Source organism: Cheilinus undulatus, linkage group 15, assembly GCF_018320785.1.
Source record: "Cheilinus undulatus linkage group 15, ASM1832078v1, whole genome shotgun sequence".
Classification (NCBI taxonomy): domain Eukaryota; kingdom Metazoa; phylum Chordata; class Actinopteri; order Labriformes; family Labridae; genus Cheilinus; species Cheilinus undulatus.
The window spans coordinates 14,942,739-14,963,566 of record NC_054879.1 but is presented as its reverse complement, the minus strand read 5'-3'; the positions used below and the strand labels follow the sequence as shown (position 1 = coordinate 14,963,566).

General features: G+C 38.4%; 1 protein-coding gene across 2 annotated transcripts in view; it reads left to right on the top strand.

The window, feature by feature from the left end:
• The window catches only part of LOC121522381 (glycerol kinase-like), a 30,550-nt gene that overhangs the window by 6,544 nt on the left and 3,178 nt on the right, over nt 1-20,828 (top strand). The window contains exons 2-19 of one of the 2 annotated variants that reach the window (XM_041806662.1): nt 1,581-1,654; nt 2,896-3,002; nt 3,164-3,241; nt 6,757-6,836; nt 7,113-7,250; nt 7,584-7,693; nt 8,686-8,752; nt 10,422-10,457; nt 11,627-11,694; nt 12,330-12,372; nt 12,475-12,555; nt 12,673-12,751; nt 14,941-15,037; nt 15,260-15,344; nt 15,931-16,051; nt 18,657-18,800; nt 18,894-18,980; nt 19,137-19,211. In XM_041806662.1, coding sequence (XP_041662596.1) covers nt 1,581-1,654; nt 2,896-3,002; nt 3,164-3,241; nt 6,757-6,836; nt 7,113-7,250; nt 7,584-7,693; nt 8,686-8,752; nt 10,422-10,457; nt 11,627-11,694; nt 12,330-12,372; nt 12,475-12,555; nt 12,673-12,751; nt 14,941-15,037; nt 15,260-15,344; nt 15,931-16,051; nt 18,657-18,800; nt 18,894-18,980; nt 19,137-19,210 — 1,569 coding nt within the window. In that variant the 3' untranslated portion in view covers nt 19,211. The remainder of the gene's footprint in view (nt 1-1,580; nt 1,655-2,895; nt 3,003-3,163; nt 3,242-6,756; nt 6,837-7,112; nt 7,251-7,583; nt 7,694-8,685; nt 8,753-10,421; nt 10,458-11,626; nt 11,695-12,329; nt 12,373-12,474; nt 12,556-12,672; nt 12,752-14,940; nt 15,038-15,259; nt 15,345-15,930; nt 16,052-18,656; nt 18,801-18,893; nt 18,981-19,136; nt 19,212-20,828) is intronic. The other variant, XM_041806664.1, reaches the window with a different exon arrangement.

Here is a 20,828-nt window from a genome sequence, read left to right as displayed (position 1 = left end):
GTTCAGGCTGCAGCAGCATGTGTGTATGTGAGAGCCCAAGCTGTGAGATGATCTGTGAGGGCAAAGAGTTCAAGGTTGTGTTGTGACTGTCTTGTGTTAATGTTCCTATAAGTTAATGTTTCTCTGTTTTTCCTTGTGTGCTAAACCTACCAGTCTTTAGTATTGTCTGCAGGTAAACTTTAGCGCTGTGCTACGTATTCACAGAAGGGTTAAAACTTTATCCTATTACCTTATTAGAAAGAATGCTGATTTCTGCTTGGCTCTACAGGTTAGTATACTGTTAAACCTTCCACCTTTGGTAATAAAGAGCCAACTCTGCCAGCAGCTTTGGGTGGAACAAAACTAGAGATGCACAGGTTATAAAAAAAAATGGGGCTTAAACTCATTTACCAATGTTTTCATCATTTCCTTTGGTGTAAAATTCCCACTGTCTCAGCATTTTCTCCTGTTTGACTTTGAAAACAGATTGGAGTTTGTCTAACAGGTGACTTCTTCTGCCCAAAACCAAGTTTCTTATTTGACTGGGTTTTGTGTACGAGATGTCAGTGTTAAATTGATTGGACACAGCTGATATCTGTTAATGCCACATTATTTTCCTATGGTTGATGCTTGTCAACAGGGCTGATTTTGACAGATGTTAATGCTAAACAGTTTACAAAAATAAAACTATTTCAGTTAAGCTGAATATGATTTAAAAATAGATCTGATTCCTCACCACACTTGAAGCATACATTTTTATTATATTAATGAAGCAAATGATATTTTTTTACATGTTTTAGTGCCATTAATGGCATGTCTGCTGCCTTGTGTAGTTTATTATAGATGAATCCTGCTATGTTTAGTCCCCAAAGATTGCAAAGAGACTTAGAACAGTGCAGTGAATTCAATGAGGTTTACAAGTGTAAAACTCATCCAATATTTTAATCAGTTCAAACTCACATATTTACTTTCATAAGCCTGACTTTTTGCTATCCTGTTGGCACTAAACCCTCCGTTTTAAGAAAACTCTCATACCTCCAAGAACCATAGGAGCCCAGGAGGGCTGTGTTTGGTCTTTATCCTGATATACCAACATGAAGGGAAAACTAGTTTTTGAATCTTCCTTAATCCTAAATTTGGATTACACCCTAGAGTTGTGCCTGTCCATCTTATATTTTGTACCATCCTCTTGCTAGCCCTATGTGCATTTAAAGTTCATGGTGGGGTATGTATACCCCTCGCCTTAATGGAGAATCCTGATAAACTGACCAGATTGCTGTAAAATTTTGGAGTTGGCAAGGCCCAACAATGGCGTTTGTGTGCGTTTACAAGTGTTTTTTATGTGAATCTCAAGCTGCTCCTCTACGTATTGTGGGTGTTGTACTTTCACAATGACAAATGCAGCATGAAGTAAAACTTCCCACTGTTGTACAAAAAATACATTAAGTTGCCTTTGTATTAAAACAGATACCCATACTGTTTGAATTTTACTAGCATTGTATAAAAAAGGAAATTCTGGTATTATGACAATCCTTATCTAACAGTGGATCCTCTGTGCCATCAATTTGGTCTCTAATGAGTTTTTTTTTTCTTTTCAACAGGTCTTCAATGCAAAAACAGCTGAACTGATCAGTCAACATCAAGTTGAGATCAACCAGAGCTTCCCAAAGGAAGGGTGAGTGCTACAACTTCAAAATAAGGGAGACACTAACAACTTCTATCCATTTAACATTAACATTTCAATATTTTTTATGTATTAGTTTATAATTTTGTAAATTAAAAATGCAGACAAGATGTAAAAATACTTCTATAGTGCCCCACAGTGCAGTCTGTTTGTGCAGAACACAGTTTTACTGATTTTTTTTTTCTCAAAACTCTACATATTTGCTTGATAATTTTCTGTCATTCACTAGAAAATAAAATGCTATTTTAGATGCAGGACTGGTCAAAAACATTTTTATTTCATCATACTGGTACTTCATTTCATCATTTTCTTTGTTTATTATTTACTTGGTAGCAGCAGCAGCTTTGTTGATATTACATAAGACAAAACCTTCAATTACAAAATTTCAAACCTATTTAGGTGTAAAAGAAAGTGTCCACGTATTTTGATTTTTTTTTTTAGCCAAGTATTTTCAGAATAATTTTTGTCTTTTTTTAAGTGTAGCATGAGGAAGTTGAAGGTCCAGCTCTTTTTTAATTATTAAGCTGCCATGTACACTTTACTAGGGTTGTAACAATACCAGAATTTTAAACTTAAATATTAAACTAGGTGGACAAAAATATGATTTATACTTTTTTTGCTACCAAGGGAACAATAATAGAAGTGCTGGTCACTCATTAAAGGAGCATTTCTTAATTTTAACCACCAGAAATTCTAAAGATACTAGAGCAGTGTCCTTCTGTTATTAATCTTGGGTCTGAACTTGAATCCAGAGTTGTGCAGTTTTAAGTTTTCACGTTAGATATAAAAGAGACTAAGCAACAAATATCAAATGATGACACGAGCCTGTTGATAGTTTCACAAATAAATGATTCCTGCATTCTCTCTTCTTTTTGTGCAGCAGTGTTTTTACAACAATAACTTTAATACATTCATCAACATTTCCTCATTATTTCAATCCCACATAATCAGACAGCCAATTATAGTTTCTTTTTGTGTGGAAGAAGCAATGAATGAAGTGGTAAGTGCCCCCTTTTTTGGAAGACTGAGTTAACAGAGAAAGTTCATAACCAGCATCATGATGGTTGATGTCTAACTGGAGCTAAAAGTTCTGTTGAGCTCGATTACTCAAAGAAGGCCTGGGTATGTTGGACTGGCTTTGTGGTAAACACTTTGGTTGTCATGTTTGTGTCTGACTGTGCACACATGCTGTGTTTAGCGTGTTTTCGTGACTGTTTTTGTGTTTCTCTCAGCTGGGTGGAGGAGGACCCTAAGGAAATAATGCAGTCTGTGTACGAGTGCATGGAAAGGACCTGTGAGAAACTGTGTCAGCGAAACATCGACATCTCCAACATAAAGGGTGAGAAACACAGTCCCACCCTTTGACTGCTGCTGACCCTGCCTGACTGGGTGGAGATGTTTAGGGTTCACCTGCACGTGTAACTTGAAGAGAGACAAAACCTGAGTGTTGAGAAAGTAGTGGGTGTAGTCTGTTAATGTTTATGTTGTTGTTTTTCTCAGCGGTGGGAGTGACCAATCAGAGAGAGACGACGCTGGTTTGGGACAAAGAGACAGGAGAACCACTTTACAATGCCATCGGTGGGTGCAGCATACATCTGAATGAACAGTATCACTGACTAATATCCCTATACACATTTGTATATGGTATTCTGCAATAACAATTGATACAAGTAACAATTAATATATTACTTCAAGAATCTCTGCATGGATCTTTTATATAATGTTGCCAAACACTGAAAATAACGATCTGAGCCTGTCTCTACAAAAACAAGCGCAAGCAGTGGATGTACTTTAAAAGGTTGGATTTGCCAGCAGGAATTATTTTACAGCTATCAGAGCCTCTTTCTCAGCTACTGGTTGAAACAGAACAGTGGAGAGTTTGCGAAACTTGTTCTGATAGCCATTAAGCTCTCAGGAATGTGTCAATGGAGCTTGGGTTTAAAATACTTGAATTCCTCTACTAATGGCTCAATAAAGATTTTGCTGTAACTCTCTGGGAAGGACTAGACGTAACTGATCACATGACTTGGCTATCGCGTCCTTTATTGAGCAAAGAAGAAAGTTATGTAATCATGGAAACAGCCCAGCATCTGACCAGATTGCATCAGTATCCAGTGTCATGCCTGTCACTACCCCACCTCCCTCTGCCCATGTGGGTATGAATGAGCGTAGGAGCTGAGCACATGGAGCCACCGCCCACTCAGGCCTCCATGTTTGTGAGTGAGTGAGAGCTAATATTACCAGCACAGAGAGACTCTCATTCTCTCCCCCCACGGGGGTCTTTAGGTTCAGCCTGAAAGGCTGGTTTCTCTGCTCATTGGTAGCTGTTCTGATGGAATGTGAGTGATGCGTCGGGGGTGGGTTGCCAAGTCACGGGGGTCACAGTAGTAGCTGCCTTTAAAGTCAGGACTTCTAGGGGTTGTAGAGTGAATTCTAACCAAGTAATTTATAAATCTACAAACATGGCATGTCTTTGTTTAGTTTTGGTCTTTCTTTTTGTATTGTGAGTACAGTAGATTTTTGCTCACAGTTGAAAATGTCCAAAGTCTTATTTCAGTTTCACTTAAACTGGTGCTACTGGATCTGTTATAGCTTGGGGCTGTAGTTAACATAGGAGGCTTAGGTGGGCTAGTTGGTTGGATTGCTGTCAGTTAAAGGCTGCTTAAATTTGCTTCAGTTCTAAATTAAGAAAATTACATTTACTATATAGAAAAAATCAAAAGCGCTCAGAAGAAGATCTAACTGATATACAGTGTAGACAAACCATGCCTGTAGAGTTAGTTTAACCTTGTTAACTTATAATTTACCCTACTAAAAATGTAAACCTAAACTTGTTTTTACTCCTAACAGTCCATATAAAGTTTATTGCCTAGCCTACAGGCCCTCATATAATGACTAGAGGTTTGAAGTAACACTCCTAATTGTAGTGACCACCTGTATCGTCTTTGCCTTAAGCCCTCTTTACATGAGCAGCAGCAGGTGACATACTGCAGCGCCAGAAATGGGGCTGAATGATTTTGGAAAAATATCTACTTGCAATTTTTTTTTAACCAATATTGCAAATGCAATATCAATAGGTCATTCTCATTTTGATTAAGACAAACATTTATACAAATAAGGAAAGCAGGCTTTTTCTTTAAACTAATCTAGAAAAAAGACACTTTAATATTTGTGTGACGTAGGGCTGAAAGCCTCAGGTCGATTTGTCGATTAATTGGTCGATGACCTCATGTCCGACCAAAATCCAATTGGTCGAACAATGGCATGTGCTACTTTAGTTGGAAGAATCCATTTTTTGCAGGGGTGAGAAGGGAGACATCATGTATTTTTTATTTTTTCAGTTATCTAGTGTTACAAAATATAATTTACAAAAAAATTATATTTTGTAAAAATTGTAAATATTTTGTAAAAATGTATATGAATATAACTATTCAAATATAATTTACTTGTGCCTTTAAGGGTAATTAATTACAAGTTAAATACCCAGAAAGTCAAAACTACGTCACTAGGACCCTCCCACCAAAGCCCTTGAAGCACGTTTATACTCCATTTCCCATTTATTGACAACATGTTGAAAAAGTCAGTGTTGTGGCAACATTTTGTTAAAAAGGATTATTATTAAATTACAATTCTATGACTTCTGCCATCTGATGGCTTTTTTGGTTAACTGCACCATGGGGATGTCTGTGTTAAAACTGCTGTCACAGCGTACATAGCCATATCGATTTTGTAAAATTCATATCACTACGTGTATCGGCAAGGGGCATGTGATGATATATCGCCGTTTGTCTTTTGAGCACAGAGCCCTGACCTCAACCCCATCGAGCACCTTTGTGATGAACTGGAACAGAGATTGGGAGCCAGGCTTTCTCGCCCAAAATCACTGCCTGACCTCATAAATACTCTACAGAATGAATGGGCACAAATTCCCACAGAAACACTCCAAAATCTTGGGGAAAGCCTTCCAAGAAGAGTGGAGGCAGCTATAGCTGCAAACGGGAGACCTACTCTAAATTAAAGTACTTGTATTTGAATACAGTGTCATTACAGTTGATAGCAAAATACTTTAGTCCATATTGTGTATTGCGATTATTCTAAATTTCATTGAATGGGCTCTATGCACAGCAGGGGGTGGTGTATTTCCGGTGGAAAATAAGGTAGCTTCACAACTTCTGCCCAACGGTACGTGCTAAGCCAAAACGGAATCTAAACCCTCCTATACTGCCTTAATTTGTCCGTTTCGTTGTTTTTTTTTTGTTTCGATTGTTGTTTGTGTTTACTCTGTCATCATCGCTTGGCATCCAAACATGTTAAAATAATGTTTCAAAAACAGGTTAAAAGCACCTCTGGACATCGTTGCTGCGTGCTGCAATGTACACCCTCAACTAAATTTAACTCGTCATTGACAGTCAGCTCAGGTAACTCATGCAAACAGCGAGTAAACCGCAACAAATTTGCCATCATACACCTTTCTCTTCTCTCAACTGGAAGTGTGGGAGCAGTCTAATGCCAAATGCGGAAGTAGTTCATGCATAGAGCCCATTGCCCAGCCTTAGCCAGAAATGCAAAATAAAAATAATTTGTAGAACAGACCAATTATCTTGTCGCCCATAATGTGCAGCCCTCTTAACATGCACGCCTTCATAAAGAGCAAGACATTTCTGACTGGTACTCAATGTTAAGGCATGCATTGTGGACAAAGCTAGACCAGTTTACCCTGGAGTGACATCGCAGTGCCTAAATGTATCAGCCTGCTTTGCCTGCAGGCGCCTGCATAGACAGCCTTAATGGACTGCATTTATTCGACGATAAGTGATTTCTACTTTGTATTGAAATCTTCCAAAACACTGTGTAAATGCATCATTGGTTTTCACCTCTATTTAACCCTGATTTATGATGTTATTTCAGTACTATTGCATAGATTTGAGCCTTGAATGCAACATAATAGACAAGAAATAAAATAACAGCCTGAGGAGCAACAGATTTTTTAGCTTGATTAGACCAAAAGCTTAATTTGTCAGAGAAAATTCGTTTCATTCCAGATATTTCAGTCTGCTTTTTACAACACGTCTCTTCTCTTTTGTTGCCTGTAGTTTGGTTGGATCTGCGGACACAGTCCACAGTGGAGAGACTGATCAACAAGACTCCAGGAAAGAACAAGAACCACCTTAAGGTAAGAGACATTGATAAGAAATTTTTCTTTTGCATATGGGTGTGATATATTAGATTAGTTTGCAGTTTTATAGACTCAGTTTATATGAAGAGGTAAAACATAAGAAATATGCCACTGTGGATGACGGTATTTTACAATAGTAGTCTGGGAAAAATCTTAAGTTTATTTTTATTCTGGTATATATCTTAAGTTGTTTCTCAGTTAAACCTGCTAAAGAATATTCATTTTATACTCAAATGCACTCTGATGTATATTTCTGCTGCATTCTCTCTGTAGCACAAGACCGGCCTTCCCATCAGTACGTACTTCAGTGCTGTGAAGCTGCGATGGCTGTTGGACAACGTGGATGAGGTGAAACAGGCGGTGATGAGCGAACGAGCGCTGTTTGGCACAGTGGACTCGTGGATCATCTGGGTAAGATCCGCTCATAGAAGCAACGGAGTACAGGCACTTCAGGGTCAGACGGAGCTTAAGAAAATGAATTATAGTTAACAGGCATTTCGATCTGCGTGCTTGGCTTCACTGGGAAAAAAAACAGTGGTTTCATATGAAAATAAATGCAGGATGTACAAGAGAAGCACCTGTGTTTTTCTGGTTATGAGAAAGGCTGTTATTTCATAGAGGGGAGAAAGAAGAAGGAACACTTTCAATCTATCTTTAAATCAGACTATGTGTTTGCTGAATCTTGGTAAATACCACCATCTGTTTGCTGCGTTTGATGCTAATTTTGTTTTTGTTTATTCTCAGTGTCTGACGGGGGGCAGGAACGGAGGGGTCCACTGTACAGACGTCTCAAACGCCAGTCGTACCATGCTTTTCAACATTCACACCATGGACTGGGACCCTGAACTCTGCAGGTTAAAAAAAAAAGACAAATGCACAAAGTATTATGAGCATTAAGATCTGACTTTTAATAGACAGGCCTTGTGCAGCATGTTGAGACTGTTGTCTTTTAATTTTTGGAAAAAAGTTAACTCAACAGGGACAATCTTTAGAGACAAGAATCATTTGAATAAAAAGAGTGTTTCCATCACTTTAAACAGAATCTGAATCGAGTTCCACAGACATGATTAAGTCCCCTTAATGTTATGTAATGTTATTACAAATGGACATTTTTAATTGTGCTTGCAGAATTTATATCAACAACAGATGTAGAAGTTAACTTGTGCTGTGGAAGCTGGAATTGTTAACTGTGTGACCCACAAAGACTCTTAGTTCCTGTGAAGTCACTTTGGTTGTGTAATTGCTGCAGAAATGACAAGGAGCTAGAACTACCACCTGGCGGTTAATTGCCTCCCCAAGGTTTACAGTTACTGGGCAGGGAAAGCATAGTGGTGGGTCAAGAAGAAGGGCAGGGGGGCTTTCTGTGTTAGTGATATTTGTAGAAACCTTATGAATAAGAAATGAATATGAAGTTCAATGACATTGACCTGATCTCTTAACAAAATCATATGTAAGTCAGAGTGGAAGTTTATGAAAATCCCTTAAAGCATTCTTGAGATATCTCATTCAAAAGTACTGGACAGAAAGATGAATTGACGACCTGAAAACATACAGCCTCTGGCCTCAGCTAGCGCCACTGCTGAGGCAAAGAAAACACTTTTATCATGGATTTGCACACATAACTAACTAGAGGGATGTTGTAGTTTTTGAGAGAGTAGTTAATAGGACTAGATTTTCAGAAGTTGCAGGTGAGAAATTATTTAATTGAATGCAAATGCTTTTTTTTGTGTGTTGTGTTTTGTAGCTTTTGCTTCTTGCATCCTCTACACAGGATTTTCATTGAGTTTTCAGATTTGTTGGTATTAATCTACATCCCTGTGACTGACTACTGCTCTGCTACTTTTAGGTACTTCGATGTCCCGATGGAAATCCTCCCCAAAGTCAACAGCTCCTCTGAAATCTACGGCTTCATGGTAGGATGAGTTAACCTTTAATTCTAACACAGTCTGTCCTGTGTGCAGGTGATCCTGTTTGTGTTTTATAAGTAAACTGAAGGGCCCTGGCCTAAGTGTATTTTATGACATATTTGGTTTAGATAGATAAAGGTTTGACCATAAAGCATTCCTGTGAAAGGTATAATTAAATGCTTTTATCTCTGTAATGGCTCTAAATCCTGATAAAATACACTGGAACAGCTGATAGTAAACTGGCAGAGGATTTACATCTCATTGTTGTGATTTTGACATTTAAATGGAAATTTAACCCTTTTTCAAGCCTAGACCCCATTTTCACAGTTTTTTGGTCTACAGATGATTAATAAAAACAAGGACTTTCTGGAGTGTCTCCAGTGTATTGCCCATGTTTTAGCCACCGACAGCTTCAAATTGCAACAGTGTCATTGAAGGGATCTTGACAGACATCTTTTTGACCTCCTCCAAGAGGTCAGTGGCCTCGTGCCATGCTGAAGCACGCTTGTGCCCCCTCCTCAGTCCCCAGCTGCTCTGCACTCCCTCTATTTCAGGCCCAGCCTAGCCTGGGCTTAAATACGTCATCATGTCACAATATGGCACACACCGATTACAAGACTCATGATCTCACAGAGTTTGAACAATAGAGAGATACACAGACAACATAATGAGAACATTACTGCCTTTGTGGCCTATTTTGAGTAGTTTCAGTCAGATACAGCCTTCTAACACTCCACCATTGTTTCACATGACTGCAGAGAGGAATGATCGTATCCAAAATATGTCACACGCAAATTGCGTGCTTTTGCTTGTGCAAATGCAGTTTAACCAGGCTGAAGCCCACCTCTTGTATTCATGTAAGGGCTGGGAAAAAGTACTGTCACCATTTGACATATTAACACTTAGCTGCTTGCTAACTTGTTAGCAACATTAGCATGAAGCTGTTCCATTATAACAAGCTTAAAATGACCATAGGCAGACATACTCTTGTCACTGAGTTGGTTCACCTGCTGTGAATATGAACATGGACAAAGACTTTAGTTCTGTTAAATTGTCTTATGAAGCTGTAACCGTAGCTTGATCGTACTTCGCTGGTAAAAATACTGATTGTTGTGACTATTCTCCTCCAGTTCCGTTATCAGACTTTGTTTATATGCTTGTTTCTTATCTTTTTTTAATTACAATGACAACCTGTTGTCTGTTAAACCTATTTTATGCATCATAGACTTTGTCCTGCAGTTCAGAGGACAGCAGCATGACTGCTTACTCTGTTTTCATTCTTTTTTTTTAATTACACACAGGTTTACTCTTTGCTCATTAACAAATTGGATCAATTATTTTGCTCACCCTGCTTTATTTGTTATAAGTTATTTTGCTTTGACAGACAAAATAAAGGAAATAAATAAAACACAGACGAAGAGGAAAAATGTACTGTTCCACTATGTGTGTTTTCCTTTCTAAAAGGAAGTAAAACATTTTTTGTGTTGTAATTTTGTTATTGGAAGCTCTGTGGGCTTTTTACATGTATGGTGCTGTATGCCTTTTAAAAATGTTCAGTGTAGGCCCTTTTTCTGAAACAAGAACTTCAGACTTAGCCCTTACTCTACAAACAGTGAAATTACCCTGCAGTCATTTATCCAAACACTAAATGTTTGTGTCTCTATCTCCCAAACAGAAATCCAGCTCTCTTGCAGGAGTTCCGATCTCAGGGGTAAGTATGTTTGCATGTTACATAACTGTGTTATTGTCTGTCTTTGCACCATGCTGTGTGATACGTGAGGCTTAAGTTGAGACATTTGAGAAACTCATTTTCCACCACAGCCTTATGATACTCTGACCAGGCCCAGTATGAGCCTATCAAAGATGGATGAAGAGATGTCAATTATGAAAAACTGATCGCTAAGCTTTCAAGGCAGTGTATATTTTTAAAAGCAATCGCGGAACCCAAAGTCAAACTTTGTCAGGTCCACTTTAAGAGATGAAGATGACCACTTTTATATCGCAGTGTTTTTTTAATTGAGTTCGGTTCTGTCCTTTCTGATTTGTTTCGGGAAACCATTGATTGGCTTTGTACAGAGTCAAGCAGATTTGTGGCTCAAATTTAAATATCTATAATGGATTGTAGTTGTACTTTGATGCAAGTATCTGTTGATACAGATAAATAATTCCTAAGAATACTGCCTAGGGGAGCTGGTTTGTCAGTGTGGACAAAGTTCTGCTTGTTTACCTTTCCTGCTAACAACAAATCATGCTGATAAGTGACTGGTCAAAACAGCTTGGACTGCAAATGTACTACAAGCAGGAACGTTAGGACTTATTTTATTGGGTTTACATTGGCATTTTTAGAGTTATTTTTGATGTAGGGTTTCTACATCTAAGAATATTAGAGTCGGTCAGTTTCACACATAGGTTCAAGAAGTTACGTATAACGCAGAACGACGTATGGGTTTATTACTACTGACAGTGTCTTGGCTTGCATTGATGAGCAGTTAATAGGCTTAGATCCCTTCATTGTAGCACCACCAGGCTTTTGTCAGAGTTAAAAAGTTGCAAAGAAACAACAAGCAAGGGGGAAAGAACAGTGCAACATGCAAGATCACTACTCAGACTGCAATTTTGGCAACAAGGCGTGGATTATTTATTTATTTATCCCCCCAAAATTTTTAAAATATAAAAAGATAGTGTTTTTTGAGGTCGACATGCATGAAGAAGGTATCCAATAAGGGCAATAGGTTTTAATATGCAGAAGGTTAATGCTCACCAAATATATCATTACTACTACACAGCTATATCAACTATTTACTGGCCATTATAACAGGTCAGTGCTGTTTTTTTTTATAAGAGTGCATACATGTACTAATGGTGTACTTTCTCCCTCAGTGTCTTGGTGACCAGTCGGCTGCCCTTGTCGGACAGATGTGCCTCAAGGAGGGTCAGGCCAAAAACACGTAAGCCATCCTTGTCTCCATTCAACTCTTAACATCATTAAAGCTTTCTGTGATAGTGTTTGCTGCAGCTTCAGGAATCTGCAGTTGATATGTTGAAGAAAAACTCCAGTTAAGGCGTTGATCATACGCAATTTTACATTATGTATATATTAGCAGAGGTTTTCAAATTTTGGACAGTGATAAATATTCTAAATGTCTTGGGTTACTTTTTTTCTGGGACTAAATTCCTTTAGCCTCCAGTCAGAAAATACTTTAATGTTTCAGTCACTAAACTTTGTAGCTCTCAATCTGAGTTTACACATCATCAAGACCAAAACATTTTTTTAAATGCACAATAAAAAATATAGTTTAGATATCTTGGGATTTAACGAAAGAAAATCCATTCTCCTCTGGTTTATTTCTATCACAACCCTGATTAATAGATGATCAGCTCTTATCTCAGTATTTTGACTGTATTTTCAAAATGCTAAATTAGCTAAAACTCCACATTTCAAATTTTAATTTGGCACCATAATTAATCATAAATCCTTTCAGAGAATCCTTATTATTTCAGTTGAAATATCACTAAAAAGATTTACTTCCTGTGTTAGAGATAGTTATTAATTTTTTCTTTTTCACCCTTCTGTTTTCTTAAGCTATGGAACAGGCTGCTTCCTTCTCAGAAATACAGGAACCAAGGTAAGGAAACTTATAAATGAGTGTCAGCTTAAATTGCATTCATATTTCCCTTCTGTTGTTCCTTCTTCGAACTCTGTATGATGTTTTTTTCCTCTCTGACAGCCTGTCATGTCTGATCATGGCCTGCTCACCACAGTCGCCTACAAAATGGGCAAAGAAGAGCCTGCCTGCTACGCACTTGAGGTAATCAAAGCTGTTTGTTTTCTCATCCACACTGAAAAAAATCCTTAGCTTTTAGTGATTGTTTATACCTGCTGTCAGCTGTGAATTAGACCTTATAAATTTTTCATGTCCTCTCAGGGTTCAGTTGCCATTGCAGGGGCTGTGGTACGGTGGCTGAAAGACAACATGGGGATTGTAAAGTCCTCCTCAGAGATTGGTACGTACACTTAAGGCCAGATTGGACTTCATTTATTTAGACAGATGTTAACCAGATTGCATCTTCCCCACCCATTGTAAAACATGGGGCCTTGACATCACTGTCATGTGACGTGATCAACAATGTGCCATGGATGTCCTGCAAACCAGATTCAACAAGGCTGGCATGCCAGAATTTTTTCTAGCATCCTCTATCTAGTTTGATACCCTGACCTGACGACCTGAGCATCATGTGTCCTGACACTCGCTGACAGGATAGCGTTCGCCACCAAAATGACAACATTAAACAAGTCTTTGCATTGTTAATCACCAAAATGGTGTTATATACTTTTACTAAAAAACAATATTTTTTCTCCATGGTGCCTTCTGTTTATAAACAGCAAAGCTAGCATCACACACAGAACCTCTAGTGCAGCCTTGGTTTAAACCAGGGGTTCCCAAGCTTTTTTCTGTAGGGCCTCCCCTACTCATATCTAAGAGAAACTAAGCCCCCCCATGACCCACTTGGCCTAAATACACTTGTTCTTGAAAAAAAAGGATCTATGTATAAACTACCCATTATTAAGACCGTGTATTAGGGCCACTCTAGAAAATAAATGGGAGGATCTGTTCATTAAAAAAAAAAAAAAAAAACAACTCAAAATTCTCAAGAAAAGAATCTTTTTATTTGTTTAACTTTAAAGCTGTAAGTGTACATGAACCAAAACACCAAAACATAGAATTTTAGAGACTATAAAGTCGAACCACTATTCAGTTTGGTTCCTTGTTTTTAATTTAGTCTGTTGTAAATTTCTAATTTTAAAAACTTTGTTTTGAGTTTCTTGCGTAAGAATTTAGGACTTTTTAAACATGGAAATTTCAAAATTTTTATTGTAAATTTCAAACTTTTTAAGCTCTGAAATTCTCGGTTTTGATTCTTTGTAAATATAACTTTATAATCTCAAAATTCTAAGGGTTATTTTTTCCAAAAAATTGTGACTTTTTTTGCACAAATTGGATTGGATTTTCTTCATTTTTTCATCATTTATTTTGGCCCTAAAACATTATGTCTCTAATCATGGTTTTCTAAATATATGTATACAGTGGTGTGAAGAAGTATTTGCCCCCTTTCTGATTCCTGAGTTTTTTGCATATTTATCACACTTAAATGTTTCGGATCATCAAACCAATTTCTATATTTCACAAAGACAACCCCAGTAAATAGAAAATGCAGTGTTTGAATGATTATCTAATTTTTTAAGGGGGGGAAAAAAATCCAAACCTATCTGGCCCTTTGTGAAAAAGTAATAACCCCCTGAACCTAATAACTTGTTGTGAGATGGCTCTGACTGTGGTTTGCTAGACTTCCAAAGCCTTGGAAATGGCTTTGTAACCTTTTCCAGACTGATAGATTCCAATCACTTTGGTTTTTCATTTGTTCTTGAATTTTTTTGGCTCGTGGCATGATGCGTTTCTTTTGAGATCTTGTAGCCTACTTCATTTTGTCTGACAGTTTCTGTTTAAGTGATTTTTTGATTCAACAAATCTGACGGTAATCAGGCCTGGGTGTGGCCAGTGAAACTGAACTCAGCTTTCCAAAAACTGTGGTTAATCATAGTTAACTCATAAATTGACAAGGGGGGCAATTACTTTTTCACACAGAGCCAGAGAGGTTTGGATTTTTTTTTCCCCCTTAAAAAATTAGATAATCATTAAAACACTGCATTTTCTATTTACTTGGGTTGTCTTTGTGAAATACCACCAGCAGCTTTCCTTGCTTCCCTAAAACTATAAATCCTCTATTTATTTTGTTTATTTTATTTTTTCTCTATTTATTGTGTTTTCTTGCATTCCTCACTTGTGCCATTTCCCCATTTCCCAGAAAGGTTTTTTGGAGAGGTTTTTTTGTTTTTCCTCTGAAAGAAAAATCTAAATGGTGTAAGCATTTAATCTTTTTCCCAGAAAGCCCTAAAATGTCTGTTTTTCTGTTCATCACATTTATGTTTTATTGAATTCTTCAATTGCTAACAATTTTTGAGGTTAAAAGCCTACTGAAAACAATGCTGACACAACCTTGTCTCTAGTTATTTAAATAATACTGCTAAAACTGATGTAACATCCATTTAAGCATTAAAATCATTCTAAGTCTTACTGACTTTTGTAAGAAACAGTCATTTAATAACAGCTCCTTTCCTCACTGTCTTATTTCAGAGTCTCTAGCAGCTGCAGCCGGTTCGTCGTATGGTTGTTACTTTGTGCCGGCCTTCTCTGGGCTCTATGCCCCCTACTGGGAGCCGAGTGCAAGAGGGTGAGACAGTCAGCTGTTCAAACACATCAACTATAGTTTGACCCTGAATCAGGGACAGAAGGAGAAAATTTTGCAGCAACGAGATGTTTCATTGTTTGGATTCTTAGTTTCTTTCTAGTTTCTTTCAGTTAATTTAAAGCAGTGTAAGCTGCTCATTGATTCAACTTGTTACCTCGATTACAATGTTTTATACAACTTTGGTTTCCTCTGTTTGTTATACAGCATCATCTGCGGCCTCACTCAGTTCACAAACAGGAATCATTTGGCTTTCGCAGCGCTGGAGGCCGTCTGTTTTCAGACCAGGGAGGTGAGCAGCGTTTCCTCTGTTCCTGTTCACACTGTGGGTTACATTTGTCTTCCTGTGGGGTGATGTAGTGAAGCATGTGACAGCAACAGCAACTCTCCTGTGTTGTCATGGGCTGGTTTCTGACTAATATAATTACTTTGTGATGAGCAGAGAAAAATAACCTAAATACGACAGTGCTGTTACATGCATGAATGCACTAAGTTTGTCAAATTTGAGTGTTTTGATACTTTGTAATTCTGCCGTGTTGAAGCACAGTGGTTTCTATGATGGTAATTTTCTACATCTGTTTAAACCCTTCATCAAAGAGTGTTCTCTTTTTACTAATACTGGTTTCAAACTCTGCAGTTTTTCAGACCAGATTTTCTTTTGAATAAATTTTACAAAAGATTAGAGTATTTACATTTTAGTAGTACAACTAGTAGTAGTTCATTTTACCTCTTGGGAGATTAAAGAAAAAATGCAAAAACCAAAGTAACACATTGATCCAGTAACAGTTTCAGTCATTGATGCCTGCAGGAGCCAAGTAAAAGGTTTTCTATAATTGTGGAGGGATTTGTGTCTGAGCGAGTGTCATTGTGTGTCTAAGATCCTTGATGCCATGAACCAGGACAGCGGCATCCCTCTGACTCAGCTGCAGGTGGATGGCGGCATGACGTCCAACAGATTACTGATGCAGCTGCAGGCCGACATCCTCTGCATCCCCGTAGGTAAGAGGACGCCAAAACAGCCACAAAACTTTGTTGCCCTGTCAAAGTGTTCGAAACGGCACAGTGTGACCTTGTTTTCACTGTTCTGACTGAAGATGGACTTTGTAATTTTATTTGAGTTTGTTTAACAATGTAAAGTTTATGTATACTAACTAATGTAAACATCATTTCGCATGTGCTCTGTCTAGACCAAGGTCATGGTCCAAGTTTTTGTTTTCTTCCAACTGGGACAAAAGTTAGGGGAGTTTAAAGGGTCTGAAGTTCAGACTAGTGTCACTGGTTACTCAAGCCTGATTTTGAAAGTTGGTGTAAAGTGAGGCTGTCTTTGTCAGTGTGTTCTACTTTGAACAGGAGTAAAATACACAAGTGTTGCATGTAGTAAGAAGATGTGGATTTCAAGATAAGACATGTCAAATCATACTCCTTGCCCTCTGAAGTGACCGCCTCCCCATTTAGGTAAAGACAAGCCCCAGGACTGAATGGTGGTAGATTAGAAAACAGCAGTAGCAAGACACCAGAGTGGTCAAACGTGGGTCTGTCACAGTAGAAACTGTTGTCTGACTTCCTGTTAACAGATTCATTACACATTTACTAAGGTATTTATGAAGCTTCAAAAGTTAAGATCCAACTCATTTAACACAGCAGAAACACACCTAGGTTATATCAGTTTATGACATCTCTGGTAACAGAATGGGGTGGGGTTGGCATTGTTGGGAAAAGTACTGGGATGGATTACTCTTATCACTTGTGTTAGACCAAGACTGAACCTTTAAAATGAATGTTAATATGTGTAACTTCCAGTAAAACCATACTGGATTGAATTTCTCAAAGTCAGACTGGTGCACCTGCGTAAAGCCATATATTTTTGCTTTACACTTGCACCAAAACTGGCTTAGGTGTTCTGGCCATTGATGTGCAGCATACACATTTTGCTCATCTGGAGTCCCATTGTCTTCTTCCTTAGGATATTACTATAGGGGTAGAGGGATAGTGTGATCACATTTGAATGAAAAGAAAAGCGTATATTTCTCTGCTGGAAAACAGTGGATTGCTCCCTCCGGGTGTGGTGGATGTCTTAGGCCTAGGGGAAGGAGTTAAAGTATCTCGGGGTCTTGTTCACGAGTGAGGGTAGAATGGACTATGAGATGGGCAGGTGGATTGGTGCAGCATCGACAGTATTGCAGATGTTGTGCTGTACTGTTGTGGTGAAGAGGGAGCTGAGCCAGAAAGCAAAACTCCCAATTTACCGGTCAATCTTTGTTCCAACCCTAACCTTTGGTCATGAACTCTGGGCAATGACTGAAAGAATAAGATCATGGTCAAAACGAGATTCCTCAGGAGGGTGGCTGGACTCAGCCGTAGAGATAGTGTGAGAAGCTCGGACATCCGGAGGGATCTCAAAGTAGAGCCGCTACTCCTTTGCCTGAAAAGGAGCCAGTTGAGGTGGTCTGGGCATCTGATCAGGATGCCTCCTGGTCGCCTCACAGTGGAGGTCTTCCAGGCACATCCAACCTTAAGGGGACTACAAGGTCGACCCAGGACTCACTGGAAGGATTATATATCTAATTTAGGCTGGGGATGCTTTGGAATCTCCCAGGAAAAGCTTGAAAATGTTGCTGGGGAAAGGGATGTCTGGGACTTGCTTAGCTTTTTGCCACCGCGACCCAGCCCTGGATAAGCGGAAGAAAATGGATGGATAAAGTAAAGCGTATAGTTAGTATGGGATGAACAGAACTGTAAAGTCTGTCTATGTTGTTATTGTTTGGTCTACAGCCAGACCAGTCAACTGGAAGAAGGTTTAATTGCATCTAGTCAAAAGAGGCTGCTAGGACGTCACCCAACCAATCCCCACAAGGAGAATAACAGACCTCCAGTGAATACGACTTTTTAAAAATAATTTGGAAAATATATAAACCTCTTCAGTTTTGAAAGAGCAGGATACATATCCAGTATTAATTGAGTGGAATGTTTAATCTGCTGTAAAAGTGATTTAAAAACATTCTGTGGTTCTGTAGTTGCTGAATGGTTACTTGTTTCCAGCACAGAGATCTGCTCTCTAAGCCTCTACTTGCTCTCGTTATAATTAGCACATGTACATTTGCTCCACTTCCATAAAATAAAAAATTAGTGTGGCAAGCAGCATCACAGGATCAGAGCCTAGACTTTAAATAAGATGAATCCAAGCAGAAGACTGGACTAGCATAAGTCAGCAGTTTTTAAAGTTTGTTTCCACAGAGTTTAAGACAAATGATCCTGTAAGTGCAACGGTTATGGTGTTTTTTCTGAGTGTGTTAAGTAAAAATGGGTTGTTTTCTCAATTAAAATGACCACACTAATCTGCATTTCCCAGTATGCGTTAGCAACAAGTAACAAACTAAGATGGTCTATTTGTGGGAAGTTGTGATCTGCCTTGAAAATGGTGTACCAGCTGTTCCTGTGGAGCTGAACATAATAACACCAATAAAGTAGTACTTTATTTTGAGATGAGGATAGTAGTCCAATCAGACAGCCTAATTGAGTCTAACTGTGCATGTGCAAGTGTACTGACTGTTTTTGGGTTTGTTCAATTTTTTCCTTCTCTCTCACGTGTCTGATTTCGGTCCAGTACGACCCACCATGTCAGAGACCACAGCTCTGGGTGCAGCCATGGCAGCAGGAGCTGCAGAGGGCGTTGACGTGTGGAACCTAAGCGCTGGTCACCTCCCACATGTCACAAGAGAAAAATATGAACCTCAGATTAACTCTGACGGTAAGAGGAAGAGTAAAAAACAAATCTTTGATACCTTTTTAAGCTCTCGAGCCAGCTGCGACTCACTGTTCTCTCTGACATCTTCCCAAACAGAGAGTGAGTTTCGCTTTGCTCGCTGGAAAAAAGCTGTGCAGAAAGCCATGAACTGGGAGACCTCAGAGCCTTGCTGCAACACCAACGGTACACTTTCAGTCTCTTTATGAACTCTGTAAATGCAGTCAGAAGTTTCCCAGTTGTTGTTTGATAGAAAGTTTCCTGAAGCCCGAGTGCTGAACCCATGCAGGAGTCTGACTGTGATCCATGTTGGATGTTCTCCTTCTTCTTCACTGCTGACAGGTTTAGGAAAGAAGATGAACGGCGCCCCCTGGGGGGTCCCTCCAACCCCTCCCCCAACCAGAGCAGACCCCTAAGGTCCGACGTTTACTGCTGCTGCATGCAAAGTTTTGAAGTTTAACACGTTTGACACTAACTTGTACATGTGACGGGGTGTGAGTGTGGCATGGTCACTTTTCTGAGTGATACTAACACAGAGGTGAAGGTTTGGACTGACACAGATTTTACTCGTCTAATTTACATGTTTTAAATGTCCCTAAAGGAAGCATATTTATGGCACTGGATATAAAGCACTATTTCTTTTATCTGAGCAGATTTTTAAAACTTATAAAGGTTTTCTACATTACCAAAATTTTTACTGCAATTGCATTATCCAGATTAATAAAACTATGTAGTGACTGCAAAATAAAAGTGTAATCAGAGCAGAAAAAATAAAAGAAAACCCAATTAAACAAGAACAATTAAAAACGCAGAGAGAGAGAGGGAAGAGATATGTCACAGTATTAGTATTAGTCACAGTATGTAGTGACAAATGGCTGCAAAACACATAGAAATTGTATTTTTGTGCTTTTATACCTGTGTTTTGTTGTTAATGATGTAAAAAATAATCAAAACTTGAATGACAGAAACCACAGCGACAAAAACATTACCCTCTGAGCACTCGAAATTGATGATGTTAGTGGTTTTTTTTTGCTCTTTTGGTTTCCAACCTACTGATTTTTTTTTTTTCTTTTTGGACACTTGCTTGTTTCTGTTAGATTTGCAGCATTTATGGCAGAGCTCACAGCATACACACAAACACATTCACAGACTTTGAAGAGATTGTGAAATCCAGGAAATGTAATAATATTTAGCACAGATAAAATACAGGGAATGGTTAGTAGAGACAACACCAGATTAAGTGGTGACTCATAAGGTAGGCAAAATGGTTTATACACTTTGGAAAATGATAATATAAGCTGTTGAGTCACAATTTAAATCTAAAAAAGAGCCAATGCTACAGAGAAAAAATGTTATTTTGTTTGGATCTTAATTTTGAATTTTTCAACTGTACAACAGCCTTGAAGAACTAACAGTTATCTTGCTCTACTATATTTAGAAACCAGTGTTCAGTCAGTTTGATAATGACATTTTATTAAATGAATGAAGTCTGTGTCGGTCCACACCTGCCGTTTGCATGTTTCTGTATTTATGATTGTTCCTGCTGATAAAAAGGCTGTTACTCTGTCATGGGCTTTACTGCTAAGTTAACCTTGCATTATTTTAATGAAAATTATATTAAGAAGAGACCCTGCATGTTGAGTCATCGGTTCTGAGAGACTGCCGGGTGTTAGTGGTGTGCCTAGACTGATACAGCCCTCAGCACAGCTCTTCCCTCTTCATATGCAAGTAAACATGGAGCCCCATTCACCTTCAATAGCCCCTAAAAACAGGAAAAAATGATGACATACCGTTAATGCTATTGGTACATTGAATACATGGACCTTTACTTCAATGTAAATTATAAACTGAACTACATTTTTTAACTGTGCTTGTAAAAGTTTAACTGCATTCCCTCTAGCTCTTAGCCATGTCAGAGCAACAGCCATTGTGGTTTTACAGTCTTTTTTTTTTTTTGGAACTGATTCCTGACACTAACCGGTTTGCCTTCAGACTTTATATATTCACACAGAAAAGCCCAGTTTGGCTGTCAAT